Genomic DNA, 16,573 nt, shown 5'->3' on the forward strand with positions numbered 1-16,573 from the left:
AGGTCCCTACACGTGCTCGGTGATCATCCCCGTCCCCTTCCCCAGCTTTACGGTTTCGGCGGGTGGCCCATGCTTTCCTGCGATACCGCTGTAGGTGGCGGCTGTGGCTGTGGCTGTGGCGGTGTCAATTAAACTCTACATATGACTGTGCGTCGCGAAACGCGAAAAGACGCGTTTGATGTGCGCGCTTGGAAGGGAGGGCCCATCGCAACCACGGTTGCCCCCCTGCGACTGGCCCCAAGTCCACTCAATTTGTGCATCGCGATCGCATCTCTCCATTCGCTTTGTACTATACAGCACCGCACCGCACAAACTTGACTTACAGCGCTCTTCAAATTTGAGATCCTTATAAGATTTCTTCACAATGGCGCTGCGCGAGTTCAAGGCCCCTGTCAGCTATGAGAAGCAGCAACGTCAGTATATTTCCTGCTGCTACTGTACTCAGCTCTCCGCATAAGCTAATCATCGGTATAGACGCCTTCCAGGAGTTCTTGACAGGATTCAAGACATCGCCAGAGCAAACCATCACAACCGCACTAGGCAATATCACCATCGGAGAAGATGACCTCGACGACGAGTACGATTTAATGGAGGAGGATGGGCAAGATGCGAACCGGCAACAAGCGAAGGAGCGCCGTGCTCCTCAGTACAAGTACAAGAATATGCTGCAGCAACTCTCCGATCGAACGATTGACGAGGCGACGATTGATCTTGACGATTTAGCAACCGTATGATTTGCGATATTCCTTTCTCCGGCAAAGTACTAACAAGCTTATAGTGGGAGAACCAAGCGTTCGATGGTGAGGAAAGTATGAGACTTGTTGATTCCATCGAGATGAACACAAAACACTACGTCGAAATATTTTCCCGAGCTGTGGATGAGGTCATGCCTCCAATGAGCGCAGATGTGAAGTGAGTACTCAAGTGACCTAAATGTTGATGCACCGCATTAACCAGCGAATAGCTTCAAGGACGATGTTCTCGACGTGTTGATGGCTCGACGACAAATCCGAAACCGAGAACTGGACGAAGCCGCTGAGCGAGACCCTACTGCTGCAGATGACAAGTTCCCTGCCGAGCTCACTCGCAGGTACACCCTCGTGTTCAAGCCCAGGACTAGCACCTCAAGCCAATCCTCAAAAGCTTTGGCAGTTCGACAAGTGCGCGGCGAGCACTTGGGTCATCTTATTACCATTCGCGCGATCGCCACTCGAGTTTCTGATGTCAAACCCATCGTTCAAGTCAGCGCCTACACTTGCGACAGATGTGGCTGTGAAATCTTCCAGCCTGTTACTGACAAGCAATATGGCCCCTTAACTATGTGCCCCTCCGAGGACTGCAGGCAGAACCAGGCCAAGGGTCAACTCAACCCTTCTTCAAGAGCCTCAAAGTTCTTGCCTTTCCAGGAGGTCAAGGTCCAGGAGATGGCCGAGCAGGTCCCAATTGGTCAGATTCCTCGAAGTCTTACCGTCCTCTGCCATGGCACTCTTGTCCGCCAGATTAACCCTGGTGATGTTGTCGATATCTCAGGCATCTTCCTTCCCACCCCTTATACAGGTTTCAAGGCGATGAAGGCTGGCCTGCTCACTGATACTTATCTCGAGGCACATCACGTTCTCCAACACAAAAAGGCGTACAGTGAGATGATTGTTGACCCCACACTGGTCCGCCGGATTGAAAAATACCGCCAGACTGGCCAAGTCTACGAACTGTTGGCAAAGTCGATTGCTCCCGAAATCTTCGGACATCTTGATGTCAAGAAGGCTCTTCTTCTTCTACTTATTGGTGGTGTGACGAAGGAAATGGGAGATGGAATGAAGATTCGTGGCGATATCAACATCTGCTTGATGGGTGATCCTGGTGTGGCCAAGTCTCAGCTCCTTAAGTACATTTCAAAAGTCGCCCCTCGTGGCGTCTACACTTCAGGTCGTGGAAGCAGTGGTGTCGGTCTCACGGCTGCTGTTATGCGTGATCCTGTCACGGATGAAATGGTTCTCGAAGGTGGTGCTCTCGTCCTGGCCGATAACGGAATCTGCTGTATTGATGAGTTCGACAAGATGGACGAGACTGACCGTACTGCCATTCACGAAGTAATGGAACAGCAAACAATTTCCATTTCAAAGGCCGGAATCTCAACAACCCTCAACGCCCGCACCTCTATTCTTGCCGCCGCTAACCCTGTTTATGGACGATACAATCCTCGCATCTCCCCTGTCGAAAACATCAACCTCCCCGCTGCGCTCTTGTCCCGTTTCGATATCCTATTCCTGCTTCTTGATACCCCTACGCGCGAAACAGACGAACAGCTTGCCAAGCACGTTGCGTTTGTGCACATGAATAGCCGACATCCCGATATCGGCACTGGTAATGTTGTCTTCAGTCCTCATGAAGTGCGATCCTACATCGCTCAAGCAAGAACATACCGACCTGTTGTTCCTGAAACTGTCTCTGAGTACATGATCAAGACATACGTACGCATGCGAGACCAGCAGCAGCGCGCTGAGAAGAAGGGCAAGCAGTTTACCCACACAACCCCTCGTACCCTCTTGGGTGTTGTCCGTCTGGCCCAGGCCTTGGCCCGACTTCGATTCAGCAATGAGGTCACTCAAGACGATGTTGATGAGGCTCTCAGACTAGTCGAGGCTAGCAAAGAAAGTCTGAACAATGATCTTGGCACTGGTCGAGCGCGCATGGATCCCAGCAGCAGGATTTACAATTTCGTCAAGCAGCTTGCTGATGCCGGCCAATGCCGTCCCGAAGATGCCGCTGGCGAGGAAGAGCTCGGTATTGAGCTGAGTATGACGCAATTAAAGGCGCGAGTCATCGCCCAGGGCTTTACCGCCGACCAGTGGTCCAACGCTGTGCAAGAGTATACCTCCGTGGATGTAAGCTTTTAAGAGACATTCCTTCGTACCTGAACAAATCACTAACAATCGTTAACAGATCTGGCAAACCACCAGGAACGGTGCAAGACTGGTATTTGTCAACAGCGACCCTGATAACGACCAAGAGGATGACATGGACTTCTGAGAACTGGGCATGTAATGAAGTGAGATGTTCTATGTAAAGGTCTGGCGTTTCGGCATATGAAGGTAGATGAGAATAGTCTGCTGGTAGAGCTCTGTCAATGATGAGAATTAGGCATGAAGTTTCTATCACAACAAACACCAACCAATAACTCAGCTGTAATATACAAGCATAAAGCTTTAATTGTTCCTATAGCACAAATGGTTTGCAAAGAAGCAATGCATATTTCGGGTTTCAAACACCAGTATTGTACATTTCTAGAATACATTTACAGCCTCATTTGCATCAATGCCGCACGCTCCATCTCACCAACATTACCGTGGCCGCCCACGGTCCACTTCTCGGATACTGTCCTTGAATTGAGAACATGGCGGAACAGCCCGCTGGCGCCCCAGTATTCCATTAAAGAACGAGCCTCGTCCTTCGTGATACCCTCAAGACGGAGAACCCAGCTGTTCTTGAGGGCCTCGTACACACGCTCGTCGTACTTGCGCTCGTAGGGGTCAGGCTTGGGAATCTCGCGGCCCGCCTGGCCCGCCTCGAGCTGTGAGAGAACAAGCTCTTGTGAGGGGTGGTGGTGGGAGTTGTTCTCTGAGGTAGCGGCGATGACAGCACCGCCATTAGGGAGAGGAGTCTTGCCAGATAGGGCGTCAATGAAGAGGCGTACTAGAGTCAGTTCATGGGCATGGACCTCGTTAAACGAGGGGTCTCTGTAATCACTGATCTTGTTGATGTGGGCAAGACCGTCGAGGGCAAAGAGTACGGGGGGTCGCCCAGGCAGGGTGAGCTCAGTCCATAGGGCAAGGAGGGTTGGCCATGCGTACTCGGCCTCCTTTGCGCTGAGAGCCAGATCAGCGAGGGTAGCGCCCTCCTTGAGGTTAGTGAACTTGGACCAGTCCTTCTCGATGTTGAGTTTTTCAAGAACGACACGGTTGGCTCTATAGAGGCTCTGTATCATCTTGAGACAGTAGATGGGTTGGGAGAACTGCATTGGCTCAGTCTCGGGAATGGGTGAGTATTCAGTGTTACCGTTGGTCAGATCCTGACCTGTTTTGGTCAGTTAGAGGCATGAAAACGTGAGGAGGTCCTTCGGGGATATGTACCTTCAGGGACATGGAATACCACCCAGTTGTTAAGAAGCGCATATGCCATAGCCTGTAGCATGGCCATACTCTTTCCAGACAACTTACTACCCGTCAACACACACTTAAGAGCCTTCTTGTCCTTGGCCGATAGCTCAAGCTTCTTCATCAACTCTACTGTCTCTCTGCGCTGCAGAACATGGGGTTTTCGGAATAGGTTCCATGTCTGTGTCGTCTTGAAAGCCTCGAGGGCACGGAGATGATCCACAACCTGATCAGGAATAGCAAACATCTTTCCAGCACTCTCAGCCTTGGTCATGTTACTGGCATCCAGGTTTTCAAGGCCTGCGACAGGCAGAGCACTGTTGTTGCTGAGCTGGATGCGCTTTCGGAAGGCCTTTCGCTCGCCAGGCTGAGGTTTTCGGACAGGCGTCACATTGGCACGTTTCTTATAGGACTTCTTGACCTTCTGGGGAAGATCTCGGCGGCTCTTGATTGCCGGAGGAGCTGAGACGGCGAGAGCAGCGTTTGAAGTTGAAAATGGGGCGAGGAGAACTGGTTGAATTCGAGGAGCCCTGGGAATAGTCGGCCTCATGAGGCATCGAAGCGAATTGGCGGACGCCATTGCTTGCAATAGTATTCCAAATTGACGTCTGACAGACTCTTCTTGGATATCTATGACGAGAACGACGTCTATCGTCGAATGGACGCCAATTGGGCCGGTTCTAGGACGCTCGTCTCGAGGCCGTCGTGAGCTGAAGTTGAATGCCACTTCGAAAATCTCGGTGGATTAAACCACACCCCAGAGGTACTGGGGTAAGAGAAAGGATTGGGGTCCTGTGATTGGCCTATAGGCCCTGTATCGGAAAAACGGCTGCCCACTGATCCGACATGCCTTATCGGTGCAGAAAAAAGATAGTATAGCATGGAGGATCTCAGAAAAAAAAGTTCCAGTAGCAGTACCATAACAAGAGAGCGGATTGCAACGACAAACCTGTTCATCCTTTGACAAGTTTATGACAAATTCCAAGAGATCTCAGCATCAGCCTTTATAAATATATTATTTACTCGCACGAATATCGCAATGGCGCTCCCAAGCTCTAAGCCAAAGCTGCCTGTCGCAGTCGAGAAGCCCACGCCCTACACATTCGATCTCGGCCATCTTCTCGCAGAGGACCCCAACCCCGTCACTCTCGACCGCGATAATCTCGAGCAGTCCCTCGCCGAGCTTGCCCGCGACGGCGCCCAGTCACTCATCAACCAGTTCCTCTCCACCTGCCCTCTCAACTCCACCGCCGAGGGCGTCCTTCTCACCCTTCCCGCCCCGAGCACCCGTCTCCCCCGCGAGAAGCCTGTTCCGCAGGCCAAGCCTCCTACTAAGTGGGAGCGCTTCGCCGCCAAGAAGGGCATTAAGCCCAAGACTCGCGAGCAGCGTCGCAATCTTGCCTTCGACGAGCAGACAGGCGAATGGCAGCGCAAGTGGGGATACAAGGCTCTCAACAAGAAGGGCGAGGACTGGCCCATCGTCGAGGTTGATATGGAAGCCGAGAAGAAGCGAAAAGAGGGTACCTCAATCCGTGGCGATGGTCGAAGAGAGCGCAAGGAGAGAATCAAGCGCAACGAGCGAAAGATGCGCAAGAACCAGGCTCAAGGTACAGGAAAATAGGCTGCGACGGCTTTGGAAGGAACGGAATTGGTCGGTAATTTCTTGTCGGCCTTGGTCAAGACTACTGTTGTTGAGCATGGAGCGGCGTTCAGGACATTGGCGTTTCGAAATCGGCATGTTAAAAGCTAGGGACTTGGGATGGTTTAGACGTTCGGCTTTGGAAGAAAAGAATGAAAAAGGAAGACGCTGCAGCTGTCAATCTCCTTGTTGTCTGGTACTCACCAGACCGTGTCTAAATGGAGTCCATGTCCCCCGACTGTGCGTCACGACGAAATACAACAGCCATGGGTTCTCCCCCAACCTGATAGTTGACGTTGATGAAGAATATGCAATTAATAAATAAGCGATTTCTGGCAGAGTATGTTTTACTAAATTCCGCGCACTATCTAGGTAGCCTCTGCCAATCTCAAACTCTACTATCCAACAATCCTCCTCTCTTGGCGATTTTCAGTCACCACAAACAGATGTACTCAATATTTTGGTAATCTCCATGCTCCTCTCTTGCTTGGCGTCGCCTTCATTTCACTGTAACATGACGGCAAAACACCATTCTTACTAAGGTAGCTTGCCTCATCAGAGCGCCGGAGAACCAGCTACATAATCAGCTCGGGCAAAGACGCAGTATGCTTGTCAATAAATCATCAGAATCAGAAACGCTGGAACTTCAAACAAGATTCCCCACTAACACAGGGTACAACACGCCCCTGGACGATATTCTCCTCAAAATGCATCATGGGGTATACCAAACAACAGATAAAAGACAAAGTGCAGGTTAAGAACATCACTCGCTTGGTGTCGTGGATAGGTGGACCGGATTTCAAAGCATTCCTTGAAAGTTTTGCTCGATTGCACATTGCCAAACCGTTAGGCCACTCTCCAGAAACGCCAGCGTTAGAAGCAACCAGAATGCGCAATCAAATCGAATGACAAGGTCATAAAGGGCGTGCCATCGTGAATTGGCTATCGCTGAAGGATGAAGTCACAGACTCCATCGTGGCAGAGGCCGTGGTTGATAGTTGAAACATCTACCCTCAGTTGAAGTAGAGTAGCGGGGAGGTGCTGAGATAGATTAGGCACTTGGTCCATTCTCATCCCGGTCTCAAGACCTCTATTCCTTTGAGGTATGGTCTTTCTGTCTCGGCTATCCTTCTGGCCACCTCCATGGGTAGCCGGGCGTGAATATGCTTGTAGAATGCAGCGTATCATCAGGATGTCTCTGAATTTAGAAGCCGAGGGGGGATAGAGGCATAATGGGTGACAAAGGCCGCAGTTCGCTCGAGGTTCTGCCTAACTCGCGGTCGCTGTTAATGGTCAAGGTGGTTGGGGCAGTCGATTCGTTCGAGACGACGCTTCCGTTTGAGGGGGATATCTGGAGCTGTTTCTTCTTCAGCTTTGGTTTCTGGTCGCTGGGGCTGAGGCGGCCTGACTGCTTGCTGCTCCCCGAAGAGGAGAGTTGTTGTCGGTCGTCCTCCGACTCATCTTGCGGTCTTGGCTTCGCTGGTTCAGCGAGGCCCCTTGGCGGAGGCTGGTCGAAGATCATGTATTCTTCCTCGATATACTTGGCCTCGTTCTTGCATCCTCTCCAGCAGTCGCGCCAGTCGCACACCAAGAACTTAAAGCAGAATGCGTCGATCTTCATACAAGGCTGGAAGCAGATGCACAGGTTCCTAAAGTCCATCTTGTTCTTATCCGAGTGAGCTAATAGAAGACTGAGGTGGCATGTGATGGCAAAAAGCAGATAATAGTTGAAAGGAGAGAGATTCGAGAGCTCTTCGATAAGTAGCTCAGGAACTTCCTCAGCACCTGCGCATTCCCTCGCGATTCGATCCTGCGCCGCTTTAGGGAACAGCTCGTCGGGAAGTTCTCGTAGCCAAGCCTTTAGCATCGAACCAATTATGTTGATGTCGTAAAGGTCGCGCTCGTTGAACAGGTTGACGTCGTATTCTGTTCCAAGTTAATTTGAGTTCCTTCACTTATCAGGAAGATGGGATAAACTTACGTTCATCGAACTTGCGCTGCCATTTCTTAATCTGAGGCCCACTGCCCGGAACACGATAAAGACCCTCAACTTCACACCCCTTATAGTTTAGATAATCTATTGCTCGCCAAGGAAAGGCAGGCATCCAGAACTCCGTCTTATCCCTTGAATCCTCAAGGCGCTTTGATATTCTCGTCAATCGTGTTTGCTCAACTAGTGGTAAGTTGATAACTTTTATTTGATAGTGTTCATCGTCGAGAGCATCCTTATCCTCTCGGCCACCACGCCCACTCTTGTTGAAGAAACGGTCACTCAGCATGCCAGCAGCACGGGTACCAGAGCTCTTGAGGCCATTGAAAAAAGAGCCCCCGTTCTCGTTCAGGGAGGACGGTTGGGTCTTTGATTCCTTGTCGCGTTGTGCCCTTCTGGTAGAAGACGAATCTCTCGGCGCGCGGTCCTCGGATCGATTTCGGACTGCAGAGTTCATCATGTCTCTGATAGAACGATCACCACCTTGGTTCGCAGTCTTGTACGGCACAGAATTGAGGTGCAGTTCAGGTTCGTTACCCTGACGAGGAGAGGAGGCCGGTTTCAGCTCGGGGCTGGCGTCTTCTTTGTCGCGATTGGATCGGCTGCGGTTCAGTAGACCAAAAGGCTTCGACCTGCCTTTCTTTGTTGAAGACTGAGGTGAAGCGGTATCGTAGTCGCCAGCGGATGATAAAGACAAGTCGCTTCGAAGAGGATCGGCGGAGACAGGTTTGTGTAGAGTATGGTCGGTGTATGAGGCACTTGGGCTTGGATCGTGTTTGTCTGCATCATGTCAGCAGTTGGTCATGGACCTAGGCTTGCGCGCGATGGCTAAAGTATAATTGATCGTCCCAACTAAGCTTGGCTCAATGTTTACATACCTCCGTGTCTTGGTCGATTGGATCCGTCACTGCCCCTCGACATTACCTGGGCTCTCGTCTCGGTGTGTTTACGGTGGTGGGTATGCGGTTGAGACTGGTTTGAAGATTTGGATTGCTTATTAAAATGGAAGAAACCGTTTTTAGCACCTTTTTTCGAGTCACTTGGGATTGGTTGCACCGCCTCAGACTGCGTGGTAGCCGCAGTTGTTGCTGGTGGATCAGGTAGATGTTCTTCAAGTGTAGAGGAGATGGAAGGATAGGTCGAGGGATCCTCGCGCGTGTGCCGTAAAGGCTGTCTTGGTACAGACTCTTCCCTACTCCATTCGGTAGATGCTGTGGCAGTTGAGGGCCGTTGTACAGGTATTGGCACCGGTGCTGATGGTTGTGGTGGCGGCGTTGACGACGATGGCTTCCCCTCTGCAGTTGCGTCTGCTAATGCTGCTGTCGTGTGTGACACTTTCCTGTGCTTTCCACCTTGGTTTCTCAAGGGTGAAAACCGACTGTGGAAAGGAGAGGAGCGGGGAGAACGGGGCGATTTGGACTCGACCGGCGACACACCTGGAGAAACGGTTTCAGCAGTCGGCGAATCGTCTCTACTACGTAAAGCAGCGCCAGATTCAGACTGGGTTTGTGCTTGGGCTTGGGCCTGAGGCGAAGTCTGAGACGAAAGCGCCAGCGGCTGCGGTGCCGCCTTACGACCCATTCTGAGTCCTGTCTGCTCACGGCGCAGTCTCACAATCGCTGTCGCAGACGTAGACACAAACGCGGGTCCTGCTTCGCAAACTCCCACTCCCACGGTAGGCGAAACGGGAGGGGGTTCAAACTGCGGGCCAGGGGAGGATCGGTCTGTTGTGCCTCTACTCTTCAATCCAATCTTGTTGCGGGTCACAGGCGGATAATTGAGCAAGATCAGCCTGTGAAGGCAGGACCTTAGGACGGAGAAACAGATATGCTCACAGGGCAATAGAGAACGGGGGTTTGACGATTGGTGGCCGTTGAGGAAGAGGTGGGCGCGTCGACGATTCTAGTGGTGGTGGTAGTGCTGGCCGGTACTGGTACTGTTGTGTAGCTAGGTCAGGGGCACTCCAATGGAACTGGAGAGCATGGGGTAAAAGCCAAGCTGTTCGGAGCAACAGAGGACGAAATAGAATATAAGGCCAAAAAAAGAAAAGGGAGAAGAAGACAGGTCGGTCTGTATTTTGAAGATGGTAAGAGGGAAAGTCTCGTAGTCTCGAAATGAATGCCCTCTCGTCTCTGCAGGCGGTGTTGTGTTGTATCGTGTTATGCTATGCAGCTAGGCGCACTGTTAGATACTTGGAAATGTCGTATTGCGTTGGGTTTTTGTCAGGCTTCAGTAATGGGTCGTTCAATATTATATCCGTAGTAATATCAATCCAATATTATTCGATCGTGGTAGGGCTAATACTAATGCCCGGCATTGGTGCCAAAAATGTCCGAATCCCAGCCGTCAATTGCTTCGGAGAAGAGTGCCACTGGATACACAACAATCGGTAGCCCCGAGTAACTAGTTGTTCCAATCGACGAGGTAACAGCCTGCATATAAAGCTTACTGCTGACCGCTTCACGGAACGATTGCGTACAGTCGAGTAAATGTCAGGTATCAGAGTAGTGCATCCTTGAAGTGTGCGTGTAGTCAGTCAGGCAGTGCAGCTGATGATGGCCAAGGGTTGTCAGATCCCAAAAGAAGCAAGGGACAGGATGTGGAACGTTGTACGGAGAAAGACCAGGAACAAGGGACGAACAAAGACCAAGCCTAAGGTACCTTGGCTTTTGATGGCCTGCTTAGGGTGGACAAGAAAACTTCTGACTTCTATTCTAACGAATGACAAAAAGACCTGGATAAATCTAGTATAAACTTAGGCAAATTTCAATATAGATTTAGGTAGACCTGAAGACTATTAGACTGATCTTTTTTTGACACCCTAGTTTACTGTCAGAGGTTTTCTTGCTCACTAAGGCCGGCTTATTGGCACTTGCTTTGCTTTTTGCCAGGGGTTCAATCACGAGAGGCTGCTGTGAGCAAATGGGGGTGGCATCCAATCCAATTCAATAAGAGGCATCTGGACAGGCACAGGCACAGGCACCCTCAGCCTTCAGGTACAGTCTCAGGTACTGGGTACCAACTTTACCTTGCTCAGATAAGGTGGTTTCGGGTTCCAGCTTGCGGATAATAGGTATCAGTCCTCACCAAATGATATGTAAATACCATTAGTAACTTCTGCAAACATCACATCTCACAGATACAGCACAGTACCGGTAATGAATGTTACTATTGAAATCGAGCGTTGCGCGTCAAGTGCGTACGTGTGCTGCATGTAATGGATACGTGTGAAGCTGAAACGACCTACAAAATTTAGACTCTGTAACCGATGATACCGACAGGTGCTGGAAATTCGGCAACCTAAAACAGCCCGTTTCCATAGAGAATATGGACACAAACCTACATAGGCTAGCTCGGTAGGCTGGAACTTACCACAGCACAGTCTGCAGTTGCAGAAGGACACAAACATCCATCATTTGTATCCACATCAATCCATTCACTGGATCCAACGCTGAGGCCCTTCTACCCCGCTATATCTGTTGGAAACTCCCTCGACCCAGGGGTTGATTCTTCGTTCACATCTCCATGTTTATCCCATCATGAGGTCAGACCCCATAGTGGCTCTAGCTAGTCCTGATCTCAGAGCCATGAGCTGGCCACTCGCAGACAGAGAAACACAACAGAAGTCCCACAGTGACCTGGAGGTGCCTGGCAGCCAAGGCGTCAGGCATCGGAAGCCTAGATGCGCCCAAAAGCCATGGAGCAACCAGGAACGAAAGAGCTCTGTTCAGGGCTGCAACCATGATATGAAACTAGATGGATATAATACGTATTGCATTTTCTGACAACAGATAAGCCGAGTCTCTGGTGACGATTTGGCTAATTTAAAGGCAGCTTTTCAATTACATTCACTACTGCGATTCACTTGCAGCAACTATTATGTCACTTGCAACAACAAACTTTTAGAGACCCTTGACACCAACACCAACATCGATCGCTCCGTCAAAGTCAACTGCCTCTCTTGGAATTTCTCTGGAATCGTAACCTGGCCACTGGCTCCATCATTCCGGGATCATAGGCAGTTCCTGGATGACCGGCAGCAGTGGCGTTCTTAGCCTTGGTACAGAGTGGAGGGCTCGGGCTTTTTCCAAGTACAAGCTTGAGTTCTGCCGACTCTGCTCCCAAAGTCAATCTTCAGTCGACTCCCGTTCTTTGGATGATGTATTCTCGATGTTGGAGGGTAACGGACGGGATGCTGTTTTCGAAGGCGCAACACCTTCACGAGATAGCGCCACCTCATTTTGACACCTCTGCCTTGAAAGTCGATATCATTCGTATTGCATGGGGTGCGGCACATGCCAGCCGCTTACCTGTCGAAAGTGCAGATGGATCGGCTACAGAGTTGACGAGATGAGGCCTCATGGATCCCACTCATGAGTTTGGTGAAATTGCATATTTCCAGCGTCGTATGTTCTCTTATATCAATTCAAAAACAAGCACCCACTACCCACTTGCAAAATTTGACGTCGTCAGCTTCAGCCGCCAACCGCTGCCGAATGCGGATTGCCTATCTTGCTTGTTTGACAGATAACCCATGTCAGGATCTCCCTGTCAGTTAGAACCTGGCTGCTCCTGTATCTATTCATTGCCAAGAGTGTCGACCTACATGAAACGTAGTGCAGAGGATCAACTTCGTTTCATGTGTTGCCAATGATATCATTATTCATCATCTCAGCCTTACAATGATGTCCTGGTTAAATCAACATTCTTGCATTGTATCGTGTAAGCAGGTTACATCTTGTCATGCTTTCTCCCGATCTTTGGCTAGCCCAAGTATCTAAAGCCATGTTGTTGCCTCAAAACGTGCGATCTTGGACAGAACATATGATGGTCAGGCTGAACCACCTGTTGGCAAGCTTCGTATATACGCTGACCACAAGATTCAATGATTGGATAACCGAACCAAGTGCTGCCATTCTTCGCGGTCGTTTTGCACTGTTTGCCAATTATATCATCATTACAATATACTGCAGTTGATCAGCCAACAAATTGTACTTTTCTTCTTCTTCTTTCAGGTCGTAGCTACTACCTATGTCTTCACTTCAATTCTTGACTCCGACCAAACAGCTGGCTGTTGGCCCGATCGACATCTAGCATGAGTTAACAAACTCCGCAATTTCCTTGTTGAATCTCTCTGGTTCCTCATAAAATAGCCAATGTCCAGAGTCAAACACCGATGACCTTGCTAGCCCTGGCCTTGACTTCTCTACACGTCTCACGCTCTCGAGCATTCCTTCAAGTGGGAAGCAGCTTGATCGTCGACCGGCCATAACCAACACCGGAACCGTGATTGTTTCGATGGATTCTCGGTGATCGTAGCGAGTATGATCTGCCAGTAGTCGTGCTAGCCATGTTTGGTCGCATTTCGCACTGATGTCTGTAAAGAAGGCTTCATCCTTGGCTTGTTGCTCAGCTGAAATCCCGTCTTCCTCCTTTGGGGCATGTCGATATCCTAAGCAGCCTATTGCTAGGTCGATATGCGCCTTCTTCGAGTCATTGATCCAGTTGTATTGCGCGGCGAGCATGGTCTTCTCGTCATAACATCCAGTATGTGCCCTGGTTTCGTCCCATTCATCGAACGCTGAGCGATCTTGCAGAGGTGCCTGATCAACAAAGACAAATCCCGCAAAGTCGTTGCAACCAAAGAGCTCCACGTAAGTCCAGAGCACGGCGGCGCCAATCGAGCATCCAACAGGCACAATACTGACAGATGCCGTCTTGCGTATATGAGCAACAAGACCTGAAAGATCAGCTGCCAAGCGCGCGACGTGATAACCACCACGAGTTTGACTGGAGTCCCCATGTCCTCGCATGTCCGGGGCAACGACCCAGAGTGATTTGCTCAGGGATGTAAAGTTGCGGATGAAGTAATCGCTAGAGCCACTGAAGCCATGCATGAGCAGGACACATTTCTCAGCTGCAACTCTTGCAACTTCCTTCAGTGGTAAGGAAGACTGAAAGGTGATTTTGCATCCATCGTTAGTGGTGAAATATTCTTTGTGCATTATTTTGGAGGATACGGTGGTCGCCTCTCTAGGTAGGTTGTCTATCTGGCGACTTGCAGTTGATGATGAGAGCGGATTATTTCCATGGGATGCTCTTGTGGAGTTTTCCACGCCTTCTTGAATCAAAGACAGCCCGGCTAAACTAACATTGTATTTCTGAGTCGTATTACATATTATTCCACCGTACAACAAATTGGAGATAGGACATAAATAAGTACTTAGGTATTGTCGAATTCCAAATAAAAGAAGACTCATTCACATTCGTTTAACTCTGTTCATTTTGATGCCTTTGGAACACATGCAAATTTAAGTGAAACAGCTCGTAAGGCTTGATATCGTGCATTTGTCTTTCAAAACCTTAAGGTTTATTTAAAATTTCTCGATTTTCAAACAATTCTTTTAACACGGTCACACCATTATTGAAAACAAGATATTTGTCAGATTATCTAGGGACCTAGGTAATGCCGGTCAAGGGTAGGTAGGTAGCCCGATCAGCTTAAGCTGCAAACGTACCTTACCTTAATCACTGACCAGGCAACGCTTACGTAACAACCCGCCTAGAAAATTCTCTCCATGTCAACCTCAGCGAGTTCGTTCAACTTACTTCATCCTTTGACAATATGTCCCAAGACTCGACAGACCAAAAAGGCCCAGAACTCGCTGTCGATGCTCATGTGAAGTATGTCCAGAGCCTGGACACAAGAAAGGATGAGCTCGACTACTGGCTTACCGAGCATCTGCGACTTAATGGCTTGTATTGGGGATTAAACGCACTCTTCCTCCTGGGTCGGCCAGAGGCTCTCCCTCGACAGGATGTCATCGATTTCATTCTCTCCTGCCAGCATGAAAATGGTGGGTTCGGTGCAGCACCTGGCCATGATGCTCACATGCTGTCCACAGTAAGTGCTGTGCAGATTCTCGCCTTGACGGATGCTCTCGATCAGCTGGAAACCAAAGGCAAAGGCAAGAACCAGGTTGGCAAGTGTAGGTATTTTGCAAGGTCCACAGTGCCTCCTATGCACCCACTGACCACCAACAGTCATCGCAGGACTGCAGAATCAAGAGTCTGGTACATTTGCCGGGGATGAATGGGGCGAGGAGGATACCCGATTCTTATACGGTGCATTCAATGCCTTGTCCCTACTCGGTCTTATGTCACTTGTCGATGTCGACAAGGCCGTCGCGCACATTATCGCTTGTGCCAACTTTGACGGTGGCTATGGAACAGGGCCTGGTGCGGAGTCGCATTCGGGTCAGATCTTTACTTGCGTTGCCGCCCTCGCAATAGTTGGTCGGCTTGATCTCGTGGACAAAGAGAAGCTTGGCCGATGGTTGAGCGAGAGACAAGTTCCCTGTGGTGGCCTTAACGGTCGACCTGAAAAAGACGAGGACGTGTGCTACAGCTGGTGGGTATTGAGTAGTCTCGCCATGATCGAGCGTACACATTGGATCGACCGCGATGCGCTTATCGCTTTCATTCTCAAGTGTCAAGATACCGAAATTGGTGGTATCTCTGATCGACCTGGTAATATGGTCGATGTTTGGCATACCCAGTTCGGTTTGTGTGGTCTTAGTCTTTTGGGCTATCCAGGTCTCGAGGCAGTCGATCCAGTATATTGCATGCCCAAATCGATAACAAAGAGACTTCTCGGCTGATCGTCTATACGTCTATACGTCCATGAGCCCGTCTTGCCTTTATACACCTTACCCAATGGTGCTAGCCACCACCCTCTGACCATTCATAGCACATGCTTACGACGTTGTTCAGTGATAGCATGTGAATATGGTTGAGGGAAGAGAAACTGTTGGTTTTTTCAGGGACATCGCTTGATTCCGTGGTGTTCGTCCCGTGAAGTCCTTCAAACATTTATCGGCACTGAGCTTGTCGAGACATGTGCTCATATCACAGAATCTGGATGCATATGGATGGTCCTATCCCTTTGCACCTGGCCATGTTGGACCAATAGTGTATTACCCTTAATTGGCACACCTAAGTATCTTTCAATGTCAATACAAAATTTCCTGCTAATGGAGACACAATCGTTTGGCTTACCCTCGGGCTCTCCTCGTGCTGCAAATGTTTGCTCCTTGGCCACAATTATCATACGCATCCTTGTTATCACACATTTCCCTGGCATTTTTCAATATTAGCGTATGAAGAGCAGTGCTTGGCCGTCTCCCCCGGCATAAGATGTTATTGGCCTCCTGTTCCTTGCGCCACTCAGCTGAAATCCGTGCCTGCCCTTCATGCCTCAGAATATTTCCTGAGGCTCACAGGGTTATCAGGGCACCTGCCGACACGCTCCTTCCCCCCTGAAAGTCAGACCTAGCTAGCCCCTCTTCCAGCACCCCTCATCTCCTTCCCCAGACTTCTGGTCCTCTACTAGGTGTAGAAACTTAAGGTAAGGTACCTTACCTTATAACTTGGGATGTATCGAAAGCATCCGAATCACTTGCACCTCCTCTTCCTTTGATATTCCATTGTCTTCAACCATACCACCCTGCCTACCTGAGTGCCTACCTACCTACCAAGGTAGATAGATACCTTTCCCCAGTAACGTCGTTGAGCACACCTTTGAGGAGTCTTTCAATTCCTACTTTTCTACTCCGACTGTGCTGGTATTTTCGCATATCTGGTATTGTTGCTTGAGGAAACTTGTTCTTTACAGCATTCTTTCGGAAGCTCTTGCTGCCAGCAGGACAATTCCTACCAGGATATGGTGAGTTTGAAATGTTTCTTTTCTACCTTAGGTAGTAGGTACAGCTCGAATGACAAAGGAACCGG

The 16,573-nt window shown here is 49.8% G+C and overlaps 6 protein-coding genes across 6 annotated transcripts; 3 read left to right on the forward strand and 3 right to left on the reverse strand.

Moving 5' to 3' along the window:
- Positions 1–273: 273 nt before the first annotated feature.
- FOBCDRAFT_23839 (MCM2/3/5 family-domain-containing protein) lies at positions 274–3,156 on the forward strand. Its single transcript, XM_031176796.3, has 5 exons — positions 274–413; positions 475–728; positions 779–912; positions 965–2,885; positions 2,944–3,156. Exons 1-5 carry the CDS (start codon positions 365–367, stop codon positions 3,028–3,030), a joined length of 2,445 nt encoding a protein of 814 aa, XP_031047929.2. The 5' UTR covers positions 274–364; the 3' UTR covers positions 3,031–3,156.
- A 139-nt stretch (positions 3,157–3,295) lies between these two features.
- FOBCDRAFT_198845 (mitochondrial ribosomal death-associated protein 3-domain-containing protein) lies at positions 3,296–4,734 on the reverse strand (the record flags this gene model as incomplete). Its single annotated transcript, XM_031176797.2, has 2 exons — positions 3,296–4,074; positions 4,131–4,734. 2 exons carry the CDS (start codon positions 4,732–4,734, stop codon positions 3,296–3,298), a joined length of 1,383 nt encoding a protein of 460 aa, XP_031047930.2.
- A 459-nt stretch (positions 4,735–5,193) lies between these two features.
- FOBCDRAFT_290374 (ribosome biogenesis regulatory protein-domain-containing protein) lies at positions 5,194–6,341 on the forward strand (the record flags this gene model as incomplete). Its single annotated transcript, XM_031176798.3, has 2 exons — positions 5,194–5,761; positions 5,923–6,341. 2 exons carry the CDS (start codon positions 5,194–5,196, stop codon positions 6,009–6,011), a joined length of 657 nt encoding a protein of 218 aa, XP_031047931.3. The 3' UTR covers positions 6,012–6,341.
- Positions 6,342–6,813: 472 nt separating this feature from the next.
- FOBCDRAFT_23852 (uncharacterized protein) lies at positions 6,814–9,394 on the reverse strand. The gene is made up of 3 exons (XM_031176799.3): positions 8,662–9,394; positions 7,775–8,563; positions 6,814–7,719 (listed from the first exon to the last, which is right to left on the reverse strand). Exons 1-3 carry the CDS (start codon positions 9,362–9,364, stop codon positions 6,998–7,000), a joined length of 2,214 nt encoding a protein of 737 aa, XP_031047932.2. The 5' UTR covers positions 9,365–9,394; the 3' UTR covers positions 6,814–6,997.
- A 3,382-nt stretch (positions 9,395–12,776) lies between these two features.
- FOBCDRAFT_218515 (Alpha/Beta hydrolase protein) lies at positions 12,777–13,936 on the reverse strand. The gene has a single exon (XM_031176801.3). The coding sequence runs from the start codon at positions 13,786–13,788 to the stop codon at positions 12,874–12,876; it is 915 nt and encodes a 304-aa protein (XP_031047934.2). The 5' UTR covers positions 13,789–13,936; the 3' UTR covers positions 12,777–12,873.
- Positions 13,937–14,398: 462 nt separating this feature from the next.
- Positions 14,399–15,828, forward strand: FOBCDRAFT_23881 (terpenoid cyclases/protein prenyltransferase alpha-alpha toroid). The gene is made up of 2 exons (XM_031176802.3): positions 14,399–14,772; positions 14,828–15,828. Exons 1-2 carry the CDS (start codon positions 14,409–14,411, stop codon positions 15,442–15,444), a joined length of 981 nt encoding a protein of 326 aa, XP_031047935.2. The 5' UTR covers positions 14,399–14,408; the 3' UTR covers positions 15,445–15,828.
- The last annotated feature ends 745 nt before the right edge of the window (positions 15,829–16,573 follow it).

This window comes from Fusarium oxysporum, chromosome III (assembly GCF_013085055.1).
Source record: "Fusarium oxysporum Fo47 chromosome III, complete sequence".
Classification (NCBI taxonomy): domain Eukaryota; kingdom Fungi; phylum Ascomycota; class Sordariomycetes; order Hypocreales; family Nectriaceae; genus Fusarium; species Fusarium oxysporum.

Coding starts and splice junctions, on each gene's coding strand:
- FOBCDRAFT_23839 (XM_031176796.3), top strand. CDS start 365: ATGGCGCTGCGCGAGTTCAAGGCCCCTGTCAGCTATGAGAAGCAGCAA. Junction 414..474: donor CAGCTATGAGAAGCAGCAAC/GTCAGTATATTT, acceptor TCATCGGTATAG/ACGCCTTCCAGGAGTTCTTG. Junction 913..964: donor CCAATGAGCGCAGATGTGAA/GTGAGTACTCAA, acceptor ACCAGCGAATAG/CTTCAAGGACGATGTTCTCG.
- FOBCDRAFT_218515 (XM_031176801.3), bottom strand. CDS start 13,788: ATGCACAAAGAATATTTCACCACTAACGATGGATGCAAAATCACCTTT.
- FOBCDRAFT_23852 (XM_031176799.3), bottom strand. CDS start 9,364: ATGGGTCGTAAGGCGGCACCGCAGCCGCTGGCGCTTTCGTCTCAGACT. Junction 8,564..8,661: donor CAATCGACCAAGACACGGAG/GTATGTAAACAT, acceptor GACATGATGCAG/ACAAACACGATCCAAGCCCA. Junction 7,720..7,774: donor GCAGCGCAAGTTCGATGAAC/GTAAGTTTATCC, acceptor AACTTGGAACAG/AATACGACGTCAACCTGTTC.
- FOBCDRAFT_23881 (XM_031176802.3), top strand. CDS start 14,409: ATGTCCCAAGACTCGACAGACCAAAAAGGCCCAGAACTCGCTGTCGAT. Junction 14,773..14,827: donor CAAGAACCAGGTTGGCAAGT/GTAGGTATTTTG, acceptor GACCACCAACAG/TCATCGCAGGACTGCAGAAT.